Here is a 27,254-nt window from a genome sequence, read left to right as displayed (position 1 = left end):
CAAGATTTTTAGATTTTAAATCACAAAACAATCTCTCTTTTGCCCTTATTTAATTGAAAAGTTTACAATTTTTTTTTATGTGCTTCAAATATTGACACAGATGACCAAAAGTATGTGGACACCTGACTATCACATCCATGTGTGGGCCTTCCCCAAACTATTGCCACAGTTGAAGGACACAATTGTATAGGATGTCCTTGTGTGCTGTACCCTTACAGTTCCCTTCGCTGGAACTAAGGGGCCAAAACCTGTTACAGCATGACAAAGCCGCAGTGCACAAAGCACGGTCCATAAAGACATGGTTTACCAAGACTGATATTGAAGATCGGTGACTCGGAACTCTGACTGCATGACCGGCCAGGCCTCCGCACGTGACATTCGTACCCAGCCTCATGAACACACTTGTAGCTGAATGAGCACAAATCCCCACGGATGTGTCCCAAACTCTAGTGGAAAACCTTCCCAGAAGAGCGGAGGTAATTATAACACCAAAGGGTGGACCAGTTCCCTATCAATTCAACAAGCCCATATGGATGCGATGATCAGACGTCCACATACTTTTGGCCATATCATGTAGGTCACCAGCAGAATTATGATATGCAATTTTGTTATCTTGGCGTATTTAGCCTAATGCCAAATGAATAAACGTGGCCCAAGAAATGATCCTTGAGGGATACCACATGTCATAGCCATCCCATCATATTCAGAACTTCTATCCATGACACCCAAATCTTTCAGGATAAAATTATCCAAGACTGCATCAACTAAGTCTGTACTGTTGGTCACAAAGATATACCCTCCATAAACTGAGCAATAGTACTCTAATTTACATACCTTTTCTTTAATTAAAAACAAACTGTTTGCTTTTTGTAAGCTACAAGCTAGACAGTTAAATGTGATGTGATATATTTCCCTCCTCAAACAGCAATCTGTATAGTCACAGTTGTAGATTCAACAAGCAAATAAGTGTGAATGTTGATTGATCCAAAGCCAATACTTGTATATACACACACAACATAAAGGTAAGAAGTGCTCCTTTGTTTAGCTCTGATGCTGTGCTCAGCCATGCTGATTTGACGTCACTCCCTAAACTGGGAAAGCGCTCGTAGTTGAGAAGGGTATACTAAGCTGACGAGACGGAATTTCAAGTTGAGGGGGTGTTCTCTTGGGCTTTTCCTGGTTGGGGGTTGGGAATTATGAGCTGCAATCTCGAGTTGAACGCAGCATTACTGTAACAGGAAAAACAGATGTACTTAATGACTGATCTAGAATAATCCATCCATCCATCTTCTGTACCACTTATCCTACACAGGGTGGATGGGGAGCCTGGAGCCTATCCCAGGGGACTTGGGGCACAAGGCTGGGGTCAAGAATAATACATAAGTATTTGCAATAATACATAAGTATTTCTTTATATTTTTATTGCTGAGCTACACGTGACTGAGCATTCGAGAAAATATACTGGCCGAAGGATTCGTTTTGCACGAAGAGGCTCATTAAATCAGTGAAATTCCAAAAGGTCGTCTTTGTAAAATAAAGAAAATGACTTTTAATTAGTTGGTAAAAAAATAGAATTTATAAAAACAGACAATGACAACATAAAACAATTTAACATATAAAGCTGTTTCCTCCTTTCATCTATAAGAATGGGTTTTTAATGATCAAAACTATCCTTTGCAGATGTACAGATTCTTTTCAATCACAAACCCCGCCCGAGTACAGTACAAATTTTCCGTTCTACCATTAACAAAATGCCACTGTGGAATCAACAACGCACTTTTTGTCAAGTGCTTTGTTTATTTCAAACGTATTAAAGAAACATCCAAACGTCATTAAAGTTGGAAGCTGGGGAAGAAAAAAAACAAAAACAAAACAACAACAACAAAAAAAAAAAAAATACAATACACATTGGGTATTGATAAAAAAATTAAATGGTTTAGAGAACTGATTGCTCAAAAGAATAGCTTCACACTAAAAGTTTAATACCAACAAAAAGCCTGCTTCAAATAAGCCTGCTCTGCAAGCCAACCAACACACAAACTCCAGAGAGAGAGAGAGAGAGAGACAGAGAGAGAGAGAGAGAGAGAGAGAGAGATGGGTGGTCAAGGGCTACAGCAGGCTTTAATGCTCTTAATGAAGGTGAGAGAAATGGCACAGCGTACGTACACACACACACACACACACTCCTGTCTTAAGGACTCCAACACGTCACAAACTGCAATAAATAAATATTTTCTCTTAAGAAGGCTTGTTGGATTTGTGTTGATTTCTTTCATTTTATTTATCTATAGCATTTCAATGTATTTTCTGTTTCTCACACACACACACACTTACTTCACACCTCTCTCTAACAATATATTCAGAAATATTTACAGACCACAGCAGCCCAATCTGGGCATCGCAGGTAATGCTACATCACATACACACAATTTCCTAACAAATGAAAAACAACAAAAAATATACAAAAAAAAAAAAAAAAAAAAAAAAAAAAAAGCAGCAGTCTGTGGGTTGCTTTTCACGTAAAGCACCAATCATCAGACCAAGTCTTCTGGAAACACTGATTTAGAAATCAGTATTAAGCCTTAAACCCCTCAAGTCCTGACGTACAGTATTTGCTTTGCTTATAACTGTAATGGGATCAGTGTGTTTAAAGGGAAAGTGACATGTAATGCAGAGGGTGCTATGGTGGCATACAAGGCCTCAGTTCCACTTTTCCTAAATTTCCTCATCCTCCTCCTCCTCCTCATGGCCGCTCTCTCTGTAGATATCCCTCACCAGAAGGACTTGAGTTAGTAGGCTCTCCAGCACATGCTTTTCTAAAGGACTTGAAGTGAACCACAGAGGACTGTCTGGTGTTGAGGCAACCTCTGGCTTCACATAGAAGAAATCTGTCCTCTGCCTCACCGACTCAGGGCTGGGAAAAGTGAGCAGGAAATTCATCTTAGACGTACTGTTGATTCGCGGTTTTTTTTCTTTTACAGAGAGTGTGTGTGTGTGTGTGTGTGTGTGTGTGTGTGTGTGTGTGTGTATATACACACACACACACACACACACACACACACACACACACACATATATATACACACACACAAACATACACACATATATACATACACACACACGCTACAATCCAGAGCTATTCAAACTGTAGAGCACAAATATTATGTAAATATTTAAAAGAATTGCATCAGACCTGGCAACTTTTACGCATTCTCCGCATTTTAATGCCGGAGAGTGCTGAAACACAAAAAATACACCAATAGAGCGGATCCCCCCCCCCCACTTCCCCCTCCCCCAGCACCTTTCCCCTTCTCACACAGTAATCTCTCACTCTGACTTTCTCACTTGAATGATTTGGCATGCATGCATTATATTATATTATAGTAATAAATAAAAATCAATCAATCACATTACTGTGCAGCTCCCCCCCCCCCAATACAAACGCTGTTAAAGATTTTTATTTTATGACTTCTACATTATCGAGTCAGTACAAAACACAGACATTAGTTTTCCAGCCCAAAATGAAACGTTACAGAAAAAAGTGTTTGTATGTCAGTAAAGAAAGCAGCAGATTAAGTACTAAGAGACACTTTTCAGACCAATAAATAAATAAATAAATAAATAAATAAATAAATGACACAATGAAGGCTGCTGGGTTTTGCTACAAAAATAAGAAGCGAGTGCGACAGTAAAAGTCTCCAGAAGAACCGTGTCTGGTTCTGCAAGACACTCAATAACACTTCCAGCTCATTTCCTTACAAAACTGCAAAAATTGTACCGGACACTACTAATTTTTTTTAATTTTTAATTTTTCTGTCACACCAAATATTGACCGTTTCATTTACGACTGTTTACTGCTCTTTACGGTATTTACTTTTTTTTTTTTTTTTTTTTTTTAAATGTAGAAACATTGAGGAGAAACTCACCACTTAGACAAGTAGAGTTCATACAAGCGGCACTCGTGTTTCTTCACAGGACAGTGAGTGAAGCCTCCCGAACCATCGTTCTGATCAAAGTTCGAGTCACTAGCGTCTTTACGCCTCCTCTTACTTGCCGTTGGTTCTGTTCACATCGGATTAATGCACAAAATTAATCCATGATGAATCCATGACCAATAAAAGACAAGCACTAAACAGCGCTTCAAAAAAAATGTCATCCTTGGGCCCGTGTACACTATAAATCCGAATCTTACCGTTAACCTTAAAGCCTGTGTGTGCACGAACGATCGACGCTGTTTAAAAACAACTGGATTTTCCTTTAAAAGGATTTGTAAAACAAAACCTTTGCTCAAAACGTTCAAGAGAACCGCAATGGAGAACTTCGCATATATAATAAAAATGCAGCAAACGGTGATCGATCACTGATAACGGGCAATGAAATGGCACACCATCACTAGACGATTTACAGGAACCTTGTGATCTCATGCTTGTGTTAGCTGACTGCAGTGAAACCTACCGTGTTGATCCGGTGAGATGGAGGGGATGCAAATACAGACAGTGGTGTCGTGATCGTGAGGTTTAGAAGTGCTGGGCCCGTAGACGTTACCAAACGAGAGGCGCATGTGCTGCTCGACAGTGCGCAGGCCGAAGTATTTTGTGTTGAGATAGACGAGAGAGCGCAGGAGAACCGACGGGGAATGTTCTCCTAGCTGTCTGCTGCTCCACAGACACGGCTCCTCGACACGACCCCACAGAGAGCCTGAACACAGTAACACCACATACATCATCTACACATGCAGAGCAAATGGTATCTTATACTTATTTCTGATAAGGCATATAAAAAGTAGTAATAATAATAATGATAATAATAAGGGAAAAACAAAATTTTACAAGCCGCCTCTTTTAAATATTAACTTCAAAATGTCCTCATTAGTTGTGAGTCAACATCTTTAGTTCAGGATGTGAACAGCAGTGGTTCTAATCATCGGACACTTGATTGAACAGCAGCGTAAAGTGACAAGGACGGAAGAGTATTACCATCAGGAAGAACGCTGGGCTGCCAGCCTTTGAGAACCTTGTTAAGCTCCTCCTCAAACACACTGTAGCAGGAGTCATTAAACAGGTCATCTGTCCTTCCTTTTTCCTGCAAATACTTCAAGTAAACCAACAGAATGTCAGGAAGAATAACGGTGAGAGCACGGTGACTGTATTAGGGAGTAACTTCTGACGCGACGCCTAAAAACAGCACGTGTCAGATTGTCCCAAAACGAGCAAAAATACATCGAGCAATGTATCTAGATTCTCAAAAAGTTCCAAAGAAACGCAAGCCTGTGTGTACACACTGCACAAGTCTCCCGATTCTGCAGCGTATAAAATCCCAAACCAAAAGGCTTAAAGAAAATCCAAATAAACCCACCAAACTGCAATGGCACATAAGCTACACGTATATATGAAGCGGTCACACATACCTTCTGTATGCTGAGGCAAAGGTAGAGAATGCTGTCTGGAGCATAGCGCTCACCGTTGGGCCGACGCACCTCTCTGACGAACTGAGACAGAGCCTTGCTCAGATCTGCTGCACCCAGAGAAATAAGACTGCCTTTCAACCGAGGTGGAGTCACTGGATACGGACAAAAAAAAAAAAAAAGAAGAAAAAGTAAAGATGTCAGTATAAACTCAGCCAAAAAAAACTTAACATGTGTAAATATTTGTATTAACATAAAAAGATTCAACAAGTCTCTGAACAATAGGGGGGTCAATATTAAAAGTAACAGTCAGTATGTGGTGTTGCCTCCAGCTGCTTTAAGTACTACAGAGCATCTCATCCTCATGGACTGCACCAGATTGGTCAGTTCTTGCTGTGAGATGTTCCTCCACTCTTCCACCAAGGCATTTACAAGTTCTCCATCACGTCTGGGGGGGGACACACGCTTACATGTAATTTTCCACTGCGAGGACGATCAGCTGTCCTTCCTGTCTCCCTGTAGCACCGTCTTAGATTACAGACATTACAGTTTATTGCTCTGGCCACATCTGCAGTCCTCATGCCTCCCTGCAGCAGGTCTATGGCATGTTCACGCAGGTGAGCAGGAACCCTAGACATCTTTCTTCTGGTGTTTTTCAGGGTAAGTAGAAAGGTCTCTTTAGTGTCCTAACTATTTGTATCTGTGACCTTAATTGGCTAGCGTCTGTAAACTGTTAGTGTCTTAAGGACTGTTCCACAGGTGCATGTGCAATATTTATTCATGGTTCATTGAGCAAGCATGAAAAATATCGTTTAAACCCTTTCCGATAAAGATCTCTAAAGATTATTTGGATTTTACAAAATGATCTTTAAAATACACAAATACAGTTTCCTGAAAAAGGGACATTTCCTTTTTTTTTTTTGCTGAGTTTATAATCTACTCACTTATGTTGGACGGAAATGAAACTGAAGTATAATTGAACATTAAGATAATTTAATTACAAATCATTGAGTCAGAAGGGGGGGGGGGGGGGGAGCCAAAACAAAAAACAAAACATTAAACACTACGATGTTCCTGAGCTGTAGTCACCCTGACAATCCTGTCGTAGCAATAATTCACGCTCCACAACCGTGAGAGTAATGCATGCGGTGGTGGAAGAATGCAGCACAAACCATTTTATAAAAGCAGGTTTCCACCAGACAAGACGGAGTTCGAAAATTGTACAAATCTGTAGTTTAAAGTAAACGATTTCCTTAAAGTAATACTAGTATGTGACATGACGGCCTAGAACAAATTTCCAACATATTCCTCATGTGATCATCAATACGTCACGTGTGGTTATAAAACAACGAGGAAGCAAAACATCTCTTGGCTGTACATCATTGATATATCCAGGTTTATCAGCAAGGATGATTCTCAGCGCATCACTGCATCCCTACTGTATTTTTCTACAACGCTCCTCTCTAGCCTTTCATGAACATTAGCGCCATTTCTTACAATAAAAAGCTCGTGTCCTCATAACATCAAATGATCAACACCAGATGTTTCAGGATGTGAACAGCAGTTATGTTATAATCATCGGACACGTTGAGCATACTGACTCAAACGACTCGCTCGTCACCGGCTGGCGAACGCCTTCTCACCTTGCTCGCAAGCGCCTTTCTCTTTTACGTCACTGGACTGTGCAGCTGATGATGCGATCCATCTCCTCCAGGCGTTCAGGCCATACCTGGAGCTCAGGGGGAAAGAGGCGTCTGCTGCGAAAGGCTCTGCTGACGAAGACGACGCTGTAGAAATCTCCTCTTCCGCGGCCCGTGGTCTCTTGATGCCCTACGTCGTAATTAACGTGACGATAAACCATGAGTGCTAAGGATGACGACTTCGAAATAAATTGCATACGATTCGTAGATACTAATCGTCTGAACGTCCTCAGAATAAAACATCAGCGATCACTGTACATCAGAATGTGAACAGCATAGTGTTTATAATCACTGGACACACACTTGCGTAAAAAAAAAAAAAAATATCTCACGATGTGCGTGTGGGTAAGTACCTTCCTCCTGGTTCGGGTCCAGGACGTCTCCTCTCGCTCCTCAGTGAGGACGGGCGGCAATGTGAAACCCATCTCTGTGTCGATCCCTTCCAAGACGGGCACAGGCTCTGAAGCTGAGGAGAATTATACCTCCGAATTACTTCTGTGTGTCTTTTTAAATGATAAATAACTAAATAAATGTGTGTGTGTGTGTGTGTAAAGGTCACAGCACTTTTCTCAGCCCGACTAACAGTGAAAAACCCGCTAATAGTCGAAGGAGAATTTTAATCCAAGCTACTAGACTCTACAGTTCTCTATATATTACATGCGTCACGGTGAACATTAGCTATGACGACACTAGCTTGAGTATGTTACCTAACATTTACACAATGTCAGTGTTTAATAGTTTTGGTACCTTGAGGAAGATCTTTTTCCAGGTCCAGGTCGGGTTCATACTTGTCTTCCTCCTCGCCTTCCTCCTCGTCTGAACTGCTACCACCACTGATGCTATTTACTCTCTCCCTTTTAACCACTTCACTGTCCTTTTCACATTTGATATCTAAAACAGATAAATGTAAAATACACTACCTCAAACTGCGGAAAGCCATGTCTCTTCACAAATTTAAGTTCTGTGTATTTATTATTCGAGCCATGGCATCACGTATCTGGGTTACGGGGGTGTGGTGGTGGTGGGGTGGGGTGGGGGGGGGGGAATGAGATATCCAAATTGCTGTGTTTTTCAAATGCATCATCAACAAACGGTACGTATCAGGGCATGTAGAGCCTGTCATGACTACACTACAGTGGTGGTGGATGCAGCCATACGGCATACGGATAGAAGAAGTGGCATTTAGAGCAATGGAAGAAGAATGCAAACCTGTAACATTCTCTCACATCTTTAAATGCATGTGAATGAAAATTCTTGTCCCTAAAACGAAAAACCAGCTGCTGAGTTTTTTGTTAAGTTAAGCAGGATTATAATGGTAAGACGCACAAAATACTAATTCAGCACTGTGGAAAAACACCAGTCACTGATATAAAAATGAGCCTGGTGGACGTATGCGTGAAGACAAGCCTAACTATGTCACTTACATGATGTGATCCCTCCCACCCCCCATTAGTGCATCCCTATTCTGAATGATCTCACAGCCAGTTTTAAGCTCCATCAAGGCAGAAACACAACGAAAGTGGTTTCCAGGAAAAGCTTCACACCTAAGCAGTCAGGTTTCTTATCCTCCTCTGCAATCATTTCAGCCATAGCTATCAGATCAGCTTCGAGAGGATCAGTGGGAACCTTGGCTTTGAGCTCATCTATGGTCTTCACAATATGCTCAGCACTCTGCAGCGTGGTGGGCAGAAACACTGGCACAGGGACCTGAGAACGGCAGAACCGAACAAGAGTTCAAGCTGGAACGTCATCGTACGTTCACGGTGAAAACTACCGGTCAAAAGTTTGTGGACACGCGAGTGAAATGTTTCTCATGATCTTAAAAAGCTTTTGATCTGAAGGTGTATGATTAAATGTTTGAAATTGGTGAACATATTCATTTCTTTCGTTAGAAAACGAACAATTTATTTACAAAAAAAAAAAAAAAATTATATTTGTTTAAACGGATTACTGGGAACGAAATATTCCAAAAAGCAGCTTATAAGAGCCCAGTGTAGGTGGGAACTCCTTTAATACTGTTTAAAAAAATCATCTCAGGGAAATTCCTCAAGAGATCGGTCGAGAAAATGCCAAGAATACATTTCTGGAAACTCTAGGTGAAAAGGGCGTCTACTTTGAAGATGCTAAATTAAATTATTTTGATTTATTTATCACAACATAATTCCCATAGTTCCATTTGTGTTACTCCAGAGTTTTGATGACTATTATTATTATTATTATTATTATTATTATTATTATTATTTTAAAATGTGGGAAAAAAATTAAAATAAAGAATGAGTGTGCCTAAACTTTTGACCGGTAGTGTATGTATATCTCATCAGCAGTAAAAATAACTATGATATTAAACCGTTCAATAGCATTTCTGGGAATCTCAATAATTGACAGGGAAGCTCTTACAGGTACAGGTATTGCAACAGAGGTGGGTGTGGCCTGAGCATAGAGATTCATGGGTACGGGAACGTAAACAGGAACAGGAATTGGAACAGGGACATACTCCTTCACCAAGCCCTCCAAGCCATCTTCTTCTGTAGAGACAGAAAACCGAATGCGTGTTAGTCTGTCTGTAATGAACACGTGTACGGGGTGCTATGCTCGATCTACCTGTTTGGAGCGGTTTGCTCTGCATATGAGGTTTGCAGTACGTGGCTTTAGTCATGGTGAGAGGTTTACAGAGGACGGCTTTATTCTTCACATCCTTAACAATCCCTCCTCCAGCATATGACACGGGTCCCTGATTGGTCAGCTGCGTGGAAAAAAAAAAAAAGGGACAGAGAGAGAGATTGCTGCTACATATACTCGTCTAAATAGAGGAAGATTAAACCGAGTGTCTCTATAATTCTTACATCAACAATCGACATGATAAAATGAGGAAAATATAAACTGACTAATACTCACAGTTAACTTTGATGCATGTGTCTGTCCTATTATAAGACAAAATGATTATTACGTTACTTTTTTTCCAATAAAAAAAACAAAACAAAACAAAACAAAAAAAAAACGTATTGCATATTTTTCCTGATTTTATTAGGATTGTTTATTACCTAATGCCGTGTTTTCCGGCCCTTTCTGAGTTGCCATGTTGGGCTGATTCTGCTGGCAGTAAAAACGGAGGAGACACTCTTGATCACAGAAGTGCTTCATCTCAGCACGCCACTGCACAGACTCGGTCAGGTTCCCCTGCACCTTACAGCAGTCGCAGCGCGCCGCCTGGTGGACGAACGAGAGAGGTCCACGTTTAAAAAGCAAACGGATAAAACGCAGAGCACGTGGACACGGAAAATGTGCAAACCTTCGAATTGCGTCCTCATATTAAAATAGGAAATCGACACCATGGTTCAGAATGTGAACAGCAATAAAGTTATAATCATAGGACGCGTTTTTTTTTTTTTTTAATTAAAAAACCAGAGACGTAATTAATACTTAAGAATGAATCACAGACCTTGTAGTACCAGTCATGAAACTTCTTAGCACAAGTTTCACTGCAGAAGTCTCTGCTGACACCATCTATCTGTTTGGTAACAGATTTTTTGCACATCTGAGTGCAGTGGTTACAGGTGACACATTTGAGGCCCAGACGGTGTATAAAGTCCTGCTTGAACAACAGCTTGCAACCTGCAGCCAAAGAAAGTAATGGTAAATGGTCTGCTTATATAGCACCTTTTTTTAACCTTAGTGGATCTACGAAGCACTTTACACTGTTTCTCATTCACCCATACACTCACACGAACCACCAACCCTACAATTAGTAGACAACCCGCTCTACCACCTGAGCCACAGCCGCCCCGGACAGTTATTCTACTGATCAAGTAATCTATACAAACTGGTACAGTCACAGAAATCACACCCACCATTATCAAAGTTATAGTCATAGCTGCCTTTGAAGTTGTAGAATGAGTTTAATAACTACAATCTACACATTTATCAGCCTGAACTAACTTGGCGTGTTCCTCTAAACCTCGTTTTTAAACTGCAGTGGTGTTCTAATCCCAGGTCAGTAAACAGGCTGTCATCCAAGGAACAATAGAAAGTACCTTCACTACAGAAAGGCCTTTTGACGCCTGAAAACTTGACAGTCTCGTGAAGGGTCTTCTCCTCCTGGCAATACTCGCAGAATGTCACAATGCAATGGAGCTTCTTATAGTCCTCACAGCACGCCTTACTGCAAAACTGGTACACTTTATCCTGAAACGAACAAGAACGTATCTAACGGTCATATTAAAGAAAATAATAATTATCCGGCTCAACGTCCCATCTAGTTCATAAGGTAAACAGTAATGATGAAACAACAGACTTGGTTGATAACGATACCTCCCACTCCAGAATCTCTGGTTTCAGGCTGAAGGAGCCGCGGCAGTAGTTGCATTTCAGTTGGACGTTGCTAGAAGCTGAGGCAGGAAGTTGGCCGTTGGCTGATGTCTGTATAGTGGCGTTCTAGAAAACAAGTAAATGTGAAAGACATTGGAATTAATGAAATAAGGGTACAATTATGGCCCAAATGATCCTTAAATTTATTCAAAGTATGCCATGCAAATATGTCTATAGGTTATACAGTTTGCAATGCATGTACCTGGAATTTCGTGACACACTGAGAGCTGCAGAAGTTTAAGACCTTCCCTTCAGGTAGTGTTGCCTGATACTGAGGTAATGCATTTCTCTTGCAGAAATGGCAGCAAGGTTCAACAACTACAAAGACAGATGCAGAGTGTCAATACAAGCTATGTAGGTCTTAAACATGTCATGACACCATTTCTGAAACCAAGAAACCGTTAGCAGCCAATGAAAATCAGCTGTGCACGGTTCGAGGGCAATGCGTTTTAGTAGGGCTGTGCGATTAATCCAATTTTCGATTTCAATTATGGCCGCCGACGATTATGAAAACAAAATAATCGAGATAAAATGATCATCGTGCCGCATTCTGTTTCACAAAATGTTCTGGTTTTGTATTTTTAAAAACCGAACGCCATTTTTCTTTACAGCGGTGTGCTTTCGCCCCTCCCTAAAAGGCCGAACTCACTCCCCGCTAGGCTGCGGCATTTTTTGTTCAGCTCGTGTCAAGATGACCAAGAGAGCGAGAGCGCCTTTGGTCGCATGAAAGATAAAACCGTTTCAGCCGTTTGGAAAGAATTTAGTTTCAAGGAGTCTGCCGTGGAAGAAAAAGAAATAATGTTTGGTATCGTTGGAAAGCTTGTTTCCTCTAGCGCCATGACAGCTGGTCTAAATATGCTAGTCTCCTTTCTAGAGCTCGCTAATATTGAGAGACTACAGGCCGATCTAAACCAGGAGACAGAATTTCATTGGCTAAGGAAGTTTAAAGTTCATTTCTGGTGATGCGATTCGCCGAAATGCGTCACATGACGTGCCCCGCTCGCTTTGTTTTACATAATACACTGTTAAAAATACAATAAAAGTTGGGTTGTTTTTTTGTTTTTTTTGAAAAGTCCAATAAATGCATGATGTTTCCAAAGTCATGGAGTAATCATGATCGCAATATTGACCAAAATAATCGTGATTAGGATTTGCGCCATAATCGAGCAGCCCTACGTTTTAGTGCTACTTGAAGTGCATCAGTTGATGTCTCTATGCTGTGTACTCAAGAAGCATAGTTGCCTATGAATCATATTTAACAAAAAAAATCCATTCAAATAAAACCATAAAAATGTATAAATGGCTAACAAACTGCCCAGGAGCATGTCTAAGCACTTCCATCCCAGCCCCGCCTCACACCGGTGATTACACAATTCCGGGAATCAACACTCTTCCTGGAGATTAAACTTCCTTCAGAATTCAGTTCCAACCCTAATCCTGCACACCTGCTCCAGATAATCAGTCTACTTGATTAGCCAGATCAGCCCTGTTGGATTCGAGCTAGATCCCTAATGAATTCGCCAAGAAGGTAAAATCAGCAGCAACAGCACTCATGATCACGGTGCTAAGCTGTTACCTGCTAAAGATATTTTTAAAAAGATCACGTATCAGAACACTGCAAGTTATAATTATCAACTTTTACAACAGCACTTACTGATGTTCCATCCATCTATCTTCTATACCACTTTTCCTACAGGGTCGCAGGGAACCTGGAGCCTATCCCAGGGAGCGTCGGGCACAAGGCGGGGTACACGCTGGACAGGGTGCCAATCTATCACAGGGCACAATCACATACACACTCACACACCCATTCGACACGCCAATCAGCCTACCATGCATGTCTTTGGCCAGGGGGAGGAAACCGGAGTACCCGGAGGAAACCCCCGCAGCACGGGGAGAACATGCAAACTCTACACACACAGGGCAGCGGTGGGAATCGAACCCCCAGGTGGAGGTGTGAGGCGAACGTGCTAACCGCTAAGCCACTGTAAATATTACTAGTTCACTGCCATGAAGCTAGCTCACACTTGACCCAAGTGGGACCTCCGTGTCCAACTCCTGTTAAGTCTAGTCCTATTCTCTCACAAGTCTCACAAGCAAGACCTCCCGCATTCGCTAAAGAGTCTGGTATATTCCGTCAACAAAAACGTCCAAGAACCACTTTCACAGATTTCACAGGCGACTGGACCTGAGAAATCAGTTCCAAATAGAAAAATGGCACTGTGATGCCATTCAACACAAATATGTGTGTGTCACACACACACACACACACACACACACACATATACATTATTTATATTTATATATATATATATATATATATATATATATATATATATATATATATATATATATATATATATATATAAAATCGGAATACGCCATACCAGAGGAGTCAATTCTACAAAATGATTCATTTATAATGGGCAAGGCTAAAAGCTGAGCAATATAATTACACTTAACAATTATTTACATCTGCAGTGCCTGATCTCCAGACATAGACTATTAATAATAGTATTACTGTATATTAAATAGGCACGAAAACAAAGTCTCGTTTACTGAGTGCACAGAACATAAATGAAACCGGACAACCTAAAACCCAACTGATAAGAAACGGGCACCAATGAGTAGGCATCCCCAGAGTTGTAACAGTACTTACTCTGTGCAGCAGCTGCAATTTTGCTTTTATTCATACAGGATGAAGAACAATAAGGCTCCATGATGCCAGTGGGTCCAATACCATGAGTAACGTCAAAAGACCTGCACATCACCTTACATCCACTACACTGTGTCATCTTTCCATGCGTCTAGGGTAAAGTAAAAAAAGAAAAAAATTTCAATTAAAACTAGTATTTCAATAAAAAGGAGGTTCACTTCAATTAGATACATTCTTGACAAGTTTCTTATGTTGTTGGGTAACTTCTCAGCAAAGGGGGAAACACTTGAAAGATGGTGACACAAGGCGGAACAGTGGCCTCAGTGGCTCCGAAGCAGAATTCCTGTTTTCGTCAACAGAAAAATCCTAACACGGTGCTGATAACACAAGGTACTATTTGAGGGGGCAGTTACGAACATTGGTGGAAGAGTAACCAGGCGAGAACCTTTATAATGGTGTTTTTGTTTGGCAATTTAAAAAAAAAATCCAAATCAGACTAATCAATTATTTCAGGGTATTTTGGGTAACTAACAATTACCCAAAGTAATACATTCCCAAAGCAGGTTGATGTAATGGAAATGACTGGCACAGGCCTTTTATTATGTAGCCCCAAGGTAGTTTCTAGAAGAAGCTTTTTCTAAACTACACCTCCATGCAGAGGTGTGTACTGGGACTCAACAAAAACATTGTAGGAACAGGCAATTCTTAACCCCACAGGGTAGAAACTAGTGGTCAGATATAGAGCTGCGACAACTAATCGATAAAATCGATTATGAAAATCGTCGTCAATGAATCTCGTTATCGATTAATCGGTCCGCGCGTGGCACGGGGTACGTTTACCCAACGTGTTACTACTGTTCCGAAAACACGCATCGGAGTGCAGACCAAACTTGTGGCACAAACGACGTACTATACACTTACACTATGCACTATGTATTCTACCGTCTAGTGTGTGACTTTTAGAAAGGTAATATCATCTCAAATGGAACACTAGCGGTTTTTTTATTAACCGGAAGTATGAGCCGTTTCCCAGCCCATGCTGCATCACGCCAACGGAAATAAATTTCTTCAGTTTACTGTATTGTCAGCGTTACCTTTTATCCCCAACACGACCTCAGACACCATCAGACGGTGGCGAAATCGTCAAGTGACGGCGTTTTTTATATTAAATGTACTGTAGAAGACTTTAACCTGCAAACTTTACAAAGTGGAGCTTGTGTAGCACGGAAGCACGACAGTGATGCACGAGCACAAACTTATATTTATATCCAAAGTGCACCAATGTGTGTAAGGGGCAGGGGAAACTGGTGCGAGTTGCTTAAAAGGTTTCGTTTAAATCAAGTTTATTGTCGTCATATGCTGTATTTGCGTGCTTGCAGTGTACATTCTGTCGTTTATTATAACAGGAGTGACACACACACGTGAGTGTATGTGTATACACATACACTAATAAATTAGTGTGTCAGCCCTGGTCAGATATGAAGACCGTGGGAAGACCAACTGAGATAGGCTACATATAGGATGCACGTGTTGCAATGCGCTTATCGTGTTCATTCATTATCGTCAGCGACCCCTTTGTCGTTTTAGTTAACACGAATTATCAGTTCATATTTTGGGAAAGAAAAAAAAACTGATTTCCTCAGAAAATTTTGCAGACCAGCACAAACGCAAATAAATGCAGGAATGGCCATACTAATCAGAACTCCTTTAGAAGCTGTCTGAAGCAGGATTAAAATACATTCTGTGCACACCTCTATACCCAAGGACAATAGGAAATAAACCAGGAATGTCACTGTTCAAAAGTTGACTCCACCTGTTTGTAGTCCCTGACACAGTTCTGACAACAGAAGCGTTTCTGCTGCCCGTCAATAAGCAAGAAGTGATTTGCTGTGGCCCGGCTGGGAAGGTAGTTCCCACACTGCTCACAACAGTTCATGATCAGGCCATTAGCCATACGGTAACGGTTAAAACAGGCATCGCTGCAGATTTTATGGGTGATGTTCTTGAAGCTGACTTCGTGGCGAATCTAAAGAAATACACGAGACAAATGGATTTTCAGAACATATATACGACTTAAACATAGACATAAAATGAAAGACAGGACTGTAATATAGTATATAAACTCAAAATCTGTCTCACTGACCTCTGTGAGCTTTCCGCAGACGGTACACTTGGTTTTGAGGGTGTTCTTCGGGGGGTTCTGTTTATTTTCGTATGCAGCCAGACAACCGGTGCTGCAGAACTCCTGAAACGATTCGCTCGAGTCCACCTGAGCCACAATTGTTCCTTTCATACTAGTAATGTCCCTAAGTTTAACGAGAAATCACATTTGGCAAGTTTATCATCGCGTTAGTCACTCGAGAGAATAATATATACACCAAACAGCTCACGTTTTTAGGTCTTACTTTTTGCACATGGTGCAGCTCTTTTTGGGCGTGGGTTTGTGGGAGAAGGCAGAGAGGCAGGTTGTAGAGCAAAACAGGTGGGAGGAGCCTTTGCGCTGATAAGCAGTCTGACCTTTTTTTAAAGGCTTTTTACAGTTAGCACAGGTGACCTTCATGGTGCGTGGTGGCTGCTGGGAGCCTGAGGAAGACTGGCCCGGTGCTTTGGGAAGAGACGCTGTAGGAGAGGGAGAATCCACCCCTGGCTGCTTCTGATTTCGGGGAAAAGATGCCGACTGAGAGATCCAGGAATCTGAAAGGAAAGCAAAAATATCAAATTGACTTTAAAAAGTGGTTTTGTTTTAAATTATTGAGAAATGGAAAAATTCTACACGGAAAGTAAGACAGTTCAGTCAGCTTCTCTATATTGATATATATAAAAAAAAACTTCCATATTGATATTTAAGGCTCATGATGTCCGAGAAAGATAGATATCTAGAACGTTTTAAGTAAACAAGACACTTGTCAGTGACACTTTTTTTAATCAGTAAATAACTGATGGGGGATAAAGTGCAACGCTAAAGCATACAAACGATTCATTCCACCAGGCCTACCAGAGCATTCACATAAATGAACTGTGAAAATGTAATATGATTAGATTTACCCTTGCATACAAAAACCCATTAACAAAAACAACCAGTAACGTAGAAAAATAGACTATATCCAATCTGTTAATTCTAAACTTCATTAGGCACAGTAAGAAGAGTAAATTCAGCCCATTCAAATAAAACAGGATCAAATAAAACCCAAAGCATCGTTAAAACCAGAACGTCCTCTCATTCCAACTATATCATACATTAACGCTAACTAACGTATTTAGTCATCGTTTAAAGCGGCTCCGTGATGAACCAAATGAGGCGGACATTTTTTTTTAAAAAAGCTGATCAATTTTAAATCAATTCATCTGCTAATAAGTATTTCTCAGATCAAATCAAAAAGTTTAAGAGTTGTCCAGGCATTACCAGATCTCTGGTGAGTCCCTGTCTCGCCGTTTTGAACCGGCTGGGTAGCCGAGTTAACGCGTCCTGGGTTGAACGTTGGTGAAGGTTTACTTGCTGACCCTTGGCTCTGCTGGGCCTCTGGGTTTAGGCTGAACGTGCTACTGATCTGCAAGCCGTTTTCTGCAGCTTCCATCTCTCCACCAGCCTCTGCTTCGTCGTTCCCCTTTAATGAGGTCACACTTGTGATTTTGAGGTTCATGCTTTCCTCGTCGGATGGGGCTGCGGATGTCTCTGCTGACGTCGACATGGCCACCTCTGATGAACATGTCCCTCCCAGCGTGGTGACGCTGGCAATCTTGATTTCCGAGTCCGGCTCTGTGCTGCTTAATGCTTCTCTGGTCTGATTCGATGCCAGCGAGGAGGAGGAAGAGTCTCTTTGCTCGGGATCTTCTTCGTCGTCTATAACAATGGGCTCAGTTTGGCTTTTGGGAACCATCGTTGCTGCAGCTGTGGAGGAGGGAGGAGGAGGAGGAGGAGGAGAAGGAGAAGGAGTGTTGGAGGATGTGGTCGCTGTGGTGGCTGGCTCTGCACCGTCTGTGGTCTCAGCAGGTGCAGGGCTGCTAGAGGGGCTTGCTGCTTTTTTCCCCTCCTGAAACTGAGGCCCCTCCACCAGCACAACGTCGTCATCATTATCCTCTGGAGCCTTGGATACATCTGTTGTCATGACACCGGTTTCTTCAAGCTGCCCATCTGCGCACAGTTCTGTTGAGGGTGTGGTTTCCATGGGCTCATCCCCATTATTTAATCCCTCCTCCACATCTGTCCTGGGCTCCAACTCTTCATCCATCGCTTAGGTAACCAACCACCTGTTACCACAAATAAAGGAGTGAGGCATTTACCTGGGAAAAAAAAAAAGAGACATATTAAGATGACAGATATACTGAAATTTGAGCTTTAGTAAAATTAATCAGCCACAAAAATACAGCTTAATTCATCAATCAAAAAAAAAACCCAACAAAACAATGAAGGTGAACCATATGTTGCAAAAACCACCAACTGAACAGCCATCTTCTTTCATCTACTGCTTATCATCATGAGTCTAACTGGCCTCGTTACACTCTCAGACACTTATATTCTAATGTCATGTTTTGAATGCTGTTGTGACCCTCCTGTATTAAACATCATTCCTGCAACCCCACGTGTATGTTTCTTGGTTACTTCGCATCTATGGTTACCATGGTAACAAAAGCATCGAGGGACAATTCCTCTCGATGCAATCTGTAAGTGTTCACTATGCAGCAGCAGATGACATGTCTTATGTGCTAGAGACAAAAGATTAGCCTCTATTTGTTTGACTAATTACCAACAGACAGTGAATATTATATTATTCTATACTATACTTACTAGTAGATCACTCCAGGGCTTCTGAACAACTCAGTCCGTTAAGTTAAGGTCACATCCTAGTGCCTCACTAAGAGCCATACATTACACGTATGCGTTGGGTCTGGGTGAAGCAGACAGGATGATAAATTGGCTGCAACAAAGGCTCTCGTATATTTTATATATTTTATATATATATATATATATATATATATATATATATATATATATATATATATATATATATATATATATATCTCTCTCTCTCTCTCTCTCTCTCTCTCTCGAGTACATATAAAGGGCTATAATTAAGGCTTGTTTGTCCACTGTTTATCTGTAACTATCTAGTGATATTATTCCCCACCCCCACCCATAATGCAGAAAACTGACTAGTACAGTAGTCCTTACTGCAACCAGGGTCCAAACAGCAACCTGAAAAGAATGTACTCCAATAAACACCTTTGGATCACCTCAACATCTCAGTGACTAGATTAATGCTGTCCATGTAAACGTAATTATTGACCTTATTCTGAATCAGACAATATCATGATTAACGTGTTTACATGAGAATATTCCCTTCATGTTCAGGTTTCACATGCTATAGAACAGAGATGGATTAACGGTGCACGTCGTTACGTCACCACACCACACCACGCCACGCCGTCCGACGTCCCTCCAGAATTTCACGTATCGACATAGTTAGTCTTCGTTATGGAACCGTACACAGTATTGGGTGTTCCATTTGAAATTTTACAAAAGCTTCAAGTGCAGTTAATTATTTGTCATGCTGTACGTGCAAATAGACGACTGCTTGAAGCCGTGGGCTGTGTCTGAAACCGTGTACTTAACTAAAAATGTGTATTTCACTTCCTACTATATAGTAGGTAAGCACGTGGTTTGGGACGCAGCCCTACACTCGTTTGCTGTAAAACGGTTGAGCGCTGCCGTGTGTGTACGTGTCCTGACGTACAACGTGGCAAAAACTCCCACACGACGTTAATAGTGTGATTAAGCTGTGTACATGTCTGTAACGCACGTCGATAATGCGACTAAAACAGGAATACTCCACACGTCTTAATTCCGTTTGTGTTTACTTCGAGTCTGACTTTAGTCGGATTAAGGTGATCAATAATCGCTGTTTACATGCTAGTTTCTTATTCAGAGTATCGTCTTAATATCGGATTATTGTTGTCCATGTAAACGTACTGACTTGCTGATGAACTGGATTGATGCTGTCTCTGTATTTCACATTCTGCTTTGTCTAGTCCAGCAGACACACATTGAAACGAATACATTATAGTGAGTGTATGTGTCGGGTTTTGATTCTACAGGACCAACGCAATACGCCAGACAGAAAACGTGCGTCTTGGCTAGCGCTGTGAAATGATAGGAGACCCAGCTGATTGTGGAAATTAAAGAGCCTGTATTGCTCTGGCAGTGCGCTAACGTCCAAGCGTCAGCTAACCACACCGTTTTCCATTTCACTCTAAAGCGCGCCGAGATTCTTAAGTGATCCTGCCTGTTTCTACTACCCATTACCTCATAGAAACGTAATTACATTCTTTTTCCTTCCATTACATGGTAGCAAATTCAACATGTTAACAAGAACAAGAGATTGGTTACCATGACATTCTAGCTAGTTAGCTAAATATCTCGAAGCAGGTGTACTTCTGTGTGATTTTTGACGTGTTTACCTGTTACACACAGTTTAATCAACATCTCATGTGCCTCAGCTAAAGGAAATAAGTAAAATAAATAAATAAATTTCACTTCCATTTCTCACACTGCAGCATACTGCAAAATCCTCAAAGCTTTTCAAAAGGTGTCTGTGCCTGGTTACAGTTGCTAAGCTACAACTGGTTAATCATTCTTTATGGAAGGAGTTAGGGCAGCTAATAGACAGACGCAAACATTCTGATGCTCAAGAAGGTAACACGATACATTAAGAGCTGGGGGATGTAAACTTTTGAACAGGATGATCGGTGTAAGTTGTTAGTATTTCGTCTTCTGGGAGACATGTAACTATCTTATCTAGCGTCTGAAGGGCAGTACTAAATGGGGGAAAAAAAAGATCTTTAAACAAAATAATTTACACGATATTTATATACGCGATATATAATTTAGCTAGCAAACTTTCCACAAAACAGTAGTAAAATAAACAAACAAAAAATATGTTAAACTGTCTTTGATGGTATCCACAAAGACAAAGAAAGGTAAATAAATAAATAAATAAAAAATTCCAATTACATCAAATCAACGGCATCCGTTCAGTACCGTTTTAATTTGTAATTATTAAAAACAAACAAAGACATCACCATACCAATGATCTCTCAGAAAAGTGTAACGTGTAATCAATTATCATGATATGGATATTACATCGATACATCACCCAGCTCTATTCATCTTGTGTATTTTTACCTTATTTTTTAAAATAAAAGTTGGCACACAAACAACTCCTTTACATACACCCTGATGAAAACAATGGCACCTACACGGGGACAATACAACAATTTTAGACGAAATATAGAGGAAAAAGTTCTCCATGATCTGTTTTTACAGAGCGATCGCACGTACCGTTAAACTAAACGCGTTTTATCAGTTGGGGTCAAAATTCTCACACGGAGTTGTTTTACGGACCATATGTGACTTTGTTCGCTAGTCTACTTTGCATTCTCCATGAAAGACATATGAAAAAGCTAGGCTTGCTGAGATAGCTGGCGTTACAGGTGTTGGGGCCGCACACCGATTACATCCCTCGCCCACAGCGGTACTGCCCCCACTGTCGTTTCGCCTTTGTATAGTAATAAAAATCATTTAGTTCAGTTAGAGAACGGACGCTACGATGAAAAATTCATGAGCCGAACGAGTCCGAGTCGCAGCACAGATCAGCAGGAATCAGATTTCATTCATCACGTGACGAGAGTGAGGCGAGCTGACTGACACTGTGGCGGAAGATTTGGTTTCAAAAGTTCCATGTTTGATATAAGCGAGTGTGTCATTGTACTGTTTTGTAGTCGTGTTTTTCATTAAGAATAATAACGTACCCACCGTTCAAGCAATTGCCACGCCTTAACTGCTGCTAGTTCGAAAGCGAAAGTGAACTGCACGGGCATTCATAAGCCCCCCGCAGGTGATACCGGTATTACCGGTCTTGTCACACACCGAGATTAACCGGTGGGAAAATTTCCTCACTGTCACATCCTTAGAACAAACCAATAATAGCCAACTGCTAGATTTTACACAACAGACAACGGTTGTTTTTTAAAAAAAATAAAAATAAAAATACCCAAAGGCAAGACTGGCACACCAAAGAAAAATAAACTTTTTCAAACCACTTCAAAAGAAAGCACCCCAAAGGGTATGCCGAAACCAGCTGGATCGATTCAGATCAAATCAGCCAAAACATCAGTCACAGCTGTCAGGCACTTTTCAGATGCATACATACATCTCATCAGGGTATATCCACAAGACTTTCCACAAGTCCGACTTCCCACAGAAGCAACTGTAGAAAGTTAGGTGGCTAATCCTAGCTAGCTAGCTGACGCACAAACGATGACTGGCGAAAACAAGTCGGATTAGATTTGAAAAAAAAAATACACCGGCCAGAAAACAAAACCCGCAGACCAAGTGATAGGAATACATACGATAGAGGTCAAAAGGAGTGTTCTGTCCTCCGTGGTCTTTCAGCTAACCAGCTTGAGTACAGCAACACAACAGGAATACAGTCAAAACCTTCGGACCGCGTGTGAGAAATAAACACCGCTGTGGAATAAAACAGTAGGAATACCACAGCATTGTTGATTTCTCACATTGGGTCAGAAAGCGTTGATTAATTTGGTTTATATTAACGCACTCAATCGAATTTTTTTTTATTTTTTTATTTTTTATATATATATAAGCAACAACTCTTACAGTGACTTGTATGGTGGACACTCTACATAATCTAAGGCTAATAAGCAGACAAAAATGGGCTATAACCAAGAAAGGCACATAACGGTTCATAGGTTTTCATTAAGGAGACATTTAGGAGGAGTCTCAATGTGAAAATGTCATCAGGACAGAGGACTTTACGCTTTTTGGTTTCTCGGTAACTTGACAAGTTGTGTTTTCTTGTCTTCATTAGAGAAGGTGGCGAGCTGCTATAATGCAAGCGATAACGGGAGTGTGTTATTCTTAAAAAAAAAAAAAAAAAATCGTAATCGCTGGTAAATCTCCGTCATGTAAAAGAAATAAAATACTCAGATACATGCTGTTATTTTAAAATAAAGCAACTTTGGGATGGCAACGGCTGCATCACGTCACCGCGTTACGGACCGGCTACCGCATCACGTCACGGCTCCCGCATCACGTCACGGCGTTACGGACCGGCTCCCGCATCACGTCACCGCGTTACGGACCGGCTCCTGTAACAGCACACTCCATCATCATGTTTTATTCCGTACATACCGTACTTCTCAGGAGTGGGCTCGAATTTAATCTTAGATTTCTCCCTACGACTACTATGGACGTATTTTCCAGACTATTTTCAAAACTAACTGCAAACTGCAATTGCCTTTTCTATTTGTGGATGCGTAAATTCAAATGAAAACGCTTCGCTCCACAGCATCGGCACAATCGTCTGTTCAGCACGTTTTCCTTTTTGGCCGACGTCGACTGTGACTGACGTCCCTTCCGAACACAAACACGTCCCATAAGGTACGGCTCGGCTTGCTTTACTTTTCCACCGCGGTTTAATGCCACCTCAACGCGGGTGCCATCTTCCACTCAGCTTCACGCAGGAATAACGTCGTATTATCAAAGCCCTGGACAAATACACGGTCAGACCGTGTTCCAAACGCCTTTCCCGTTCACTGAACACGGAGCCTATTAATGATGTAAAATAACGGCACTCTAGACCCTACGTAGTTCTCATGACTGCGTTAGATTCAGCCGTGACAGGTTTGACTTCGATAAACACCTGACTGGAAATCGGTGACAAGCACGATGTAAAAATCGAAGACAGAATCCTTTGTTGTAATTTTATCTGTAATGAGATAAACGATACATAATTTTCAATTAATAGAATATTACCGTACGCAAAGTATGTATTAAATGACACATTGATTTAGGCACAATACAGAACCACTCGTTAAGGAGAATTCCCTACTCCCTCAGCGTGTGACTCACATTTAGTATCGGCTCGGCTCGCTCGGACCGAGTAGATACTTAAAATAAAATTTTAAAAAGTACCAGGTACTATCCACAGTGGAAAACAACCAAAAAGCAAGTCAAGTCGAACCGTGGAGTGGAAAAGTACCAATAATAGTGTACTCCCACTCAACTCTGACTGACAGGTTTCTGTGCAAGGCATTGGAAATGCAAAGGGAACTGTGATTCTGTTCGAATTTTGGCAGGCTCCATATGTGATGCAGAGGAAGTGAAGTAAAGGAGGCGATGACAAACGCCAGGGTTATAACCCATGAAAGATGGGAAATACTACTGCAAACAGACTTTGCGTTTCAATTTGAAATTTGGCAGGCGTTGTATGTTCACGTAAACGAAAAGGCCATGGTAATACATGACCTCCATTTTCATTTGAATTACACCCCAATATTTATGAGTCCACAAATAGAAAGAAAGCGCAATTTGCAAAAAGTCCGGAAAATACTTCCATAAACCGCCGACCCTTATTCTGCTTACTTTAAATTAACCTGAATTAAAAACATGTCTACCAAAAAAAAAGAAAAAAAAAAACAGCGTACAGTACACGTGACGCGAATTTCGTCATCAGCAGAGTACGCGTGTACTGTACGCGCGCCGCCTAATTTCTCTAACCGCAGTTGCACGAGCACATTTAATTCTCTTGCACTATTTAGTTGCTCCACTAGGTGGCAACAGTGACCCAGGGCCGTTGATTCTCAAGGTACATGAAGAAAAAAAACCCGGAAGAGACGGAAACGAGCGCAGGTAATAAAGTGCCCGATTTTGTATAAATTTAACCTTAAATAGTATAAAGGATTTGTATACGGGTGCGAATCGTGGCGAGAAATCGCCCGAGCATTATTCTTCGTGTTGTGATTCTTCTTCGTTGTCGTCCTTCACGCCAGAAGACCTGCTTTACTGCTCCGTACTGACTCCTGTAGGCCAGGGGCGTTAGTGCAAGTTGCAATGTGTACGAGCATACTGTGAACGACTACGCGACTATACGACCGTGCGCGCACGCATAAAGCTTTACGCTGCTCAATGAGGCATACCACAGTGTAATAACATCTCAAACTATGATGCAACTTTTTTTTTTTTAATAAGCCAAGTGTTTACAAATGGAAGGATTCAGGAGTTCCCAATGGCTGGAACTAGATCTAAGTCATAAATTTGTCTACACAGGAGCACATTATGCAATATTTGAGATCAATCAAACGTGCTTTAGATATCCCAGGGGTTTAAAGTTTAAAAACAGCCACGTCTATTGTTACTCTTCGAGGAACATGTGCTATGGGTGTGAAGTCTTCACACGTGCTAATGGGGGCGACAGACGTGTGAATGGAAGAAAAAAAAAGAAGAGAAAGAAAGAAAGAAAAAAAACACCCCGAGTTAGATTAGATCAGATCAATAATCAACACGTTTATGCCACGTGACCAGAGACCACGTATTTCAGAGAAAATCTTCCCTGCTCTGAAGTTGCTCCGTGTCCACCAGGGAAACAAACAAAACCCGAGAAAATGCTCCGGGGTTTTTCGTCTAAAAGAGGAAACGGAGTAAGTGAGTGAGGCCCACCTCTAGTGCTGCACCCTTCACTGGTGCACTCGAGTAGTAGTAGAGCTCGCGCTGGGGTTTGGGGCTGGACCAGGGCCGCAGCTCCACGGTCCCGACAGCGCGCGCGTGTCACAGCAAGTCCCCATGGTATATAAAACACGTATAAATAAATAACCACACCGACTCTAGTTAACTATGTAGAATGAAAAGCGTGTGTGTTTTCCCCAGGCTGAAGTGTGGTCGTGTTTCAGCTCAGTGTTCCCACCCCTGGCCTCTCTGGCGCATGCAGCCATTGGATTAGCGTGGAAGTGGAGGGAGGAAGAGCCTGCCTGCCTGCGTGCGTGCGTGTGCGCGAGACTGCGCCATTGTTATTAGCTACGGAGAAACGTCGCAAAGTTATTCGCGAATAATCGTAGCATCGACGCAGCTACTAAGTGCATTAAGTGCAAAAGGTCCGAGTACTCCCAATTCCCTTTAACCGTGATCTCTTTGTTATGGTGTCCTCGGCATATCATTACAAGATTACTGTTATATCAATGTTACAAAATAAGCATCACAATAAATAAATAAATAAAAAATGATTAATTAAAAACACACAAACATCCATGCAACAGTACATTGTATATGTATATTTAGTGCACTTTTAGTGTACTCTTGGGTGAACATTTAATTCGGAAGTTACCCCTGAGCTTTTACCCCGGGTAATCAAAACGACATGCACGTGGCTACCTGAGGGGGCGCTGTTCACTTCAGAGCATCAACTAAGAACGCCTCGGTACACAATTTTACTAAATGAACCGGATCATTAAGAGAGATACTGAATCGAGGAAGCGTTAACGCGGACAAAATAATCAGCTAGGAAAGTAAACATCGCTCGGTAGTTGAGCAGTAACCCCACACTCAGTGGGTAGGGTAGTAGTACTGTCTCCTGTCCGCCATTAGAGAGCCAGAGAAACAATACGCGGACGCGCAGCGGTAACAGCACCAGCACCCTACCACGGCAGAGAGGGGGAGAAAATCTCAGGCGGGGTAAAAAAAAAAAAAAACCCACTGCCTGCCTCTCTCCTGGTTAAATTAGATTTAAGAAGCACGCAGGTGACCCGAATCGTGTCTTTAGGACGAGCTAGACACTACAGACAGTTGTGAGAACTTTGGGGCAATTAAACACGGTAGCTATAGCATCAAAACCGCCAGTGAAAAATTCTTACCGGAGTAGAGCTGGAAACGATATAGCGCCAGTTTTGTGCCTTGACATGAATCCAGAAGCGCATGCGCGGAAACGTACGGACGTTCCAGGCGCGTGGGAGGACACTGCCAGCGAGGTCCTTGCCGCTCGTTATCGCGCATGCGCACTGCCTTCCGATCAACTTAAAAATTGAAATCCAACAAAAGGAGGCACGTGGGGGAAGGGAGGGGGGTATCACGTGGGCTGACATTAACGTACAGTAACACAGTGATGTCATTGTGCCGTAATTATTATTCATAATACTAATGAATTTTAGACCTAAAAGTCTTTGTTTTAAAATAAATATCACCAGACTTTCTTTTGTTGTTGTTGAGTAAATATATCCAATCTTTGTCTTTCATCTTCAGTCCTCTTTGTCAGTTGTAGGTTGTATACAGATAGATTTGAGC

General features: G+C 41.5%; 1 protein-coding gene across 2 annotated transcripts; it reads right to left on the bottom strand.

The window, feature by feature from the left end:
* Positions 1 to 1,547: 1,547 nt before the first annotated feature.
* Positions 1,548 to 27,254, bottom strand: zmym2 (zinc finger, MYM-type 2). Of its 2 annotated transcripts, none has more exons than XM_053627521.1 (23): positions 26,828 to 27,254; positions 17,529 to 18,406; positions 16,531 to 16,819; positions 16,269 to 16,431; positions 15,939 to 16,151; positions 14,129 to 14,276; positions 11,672 to 11,787; positions 11,413 to 11,535; positions 11,136 to 11,286; positions 10,544 to 10,716; positions 10,146 to 10,311; positions 10,000 to 10,025; positions 9,706 to 9,847; positions 9,502 to 9,629; positions 8,649 to 8,811; positions 7,852 to 7,995; positions 7,458 to 7,570; positions 7,048 to 7,234; positions 5,408 to 5,559; positions 4,977 to 5,091; positions 4,456 to 4,698; positions 3,927 to 4,062; positions 1,548 to 2,914 (listed from the first exon to the last, which is right to left on the bottom strand). In XM_053627521.1, exons 2-23 carry the CDS (start codon positions 18,352 to 18,354, stop codon positions 2,716 to 2,718), a joined length of 4,116 nt encoding a protein of 1,371 aa, XP_053483496.1. In that variant the 5' UTR covers positions 18,355 to 18,406; positions 26,828 to 27,254; the 3' UTR covers positions 1,548 to 2,715. The 2 variants fall into 2 exon arrangements, with proteins under 2 accessions (XP_053483496.1, XP_053483497.1); XM_053627522.1 differs by lacking the exon at positions 26,828 to 27,254 and adding an exon at positions 25,641 to 26,802.

The sequence above is a fragment of the Ictalurus furcatus genome, chromosome 6 (genome assembly GCF_023375685.1).
Source record: "Ictalurus furcatus strain D&B chromosome 6, Billie_1.0, whole genome shotgun sequence".
NCBI lineage: Eukaryota > Metazoa > Chordata > Actinopteri > Siluriformes > Ictaluridae > Ictalurus > Ictalurus furcatus.
This window is presented reverse-complemented; position numbering and strand designations above follow the sequence as displayed.

Bases quoted from the DNA above. Each gene is read 5' to 3' on its own strand.
- zmym2 (XM_053627521.1), bottom strand. From the start codon at position 18,354: ATGGATGAAGAGTTGGAGCCCAGGACAGATGTGGAGGAGGGATTAAAT. The intron at 10,312-10,543 runs GTCTGTGATTCA...TTCGTCCACCAG, and splicing joins TTCATGACTGGTACTACAAG to GCGGCGCGCTGCGACTGCTG. The intron at 7,235-7,457 runs GTACTTACCCAC...ATTACGACGTAG, and splicing joins GGACCCGAACCAGGAGGAAG to GGCATCAAGAGACCACGGGC.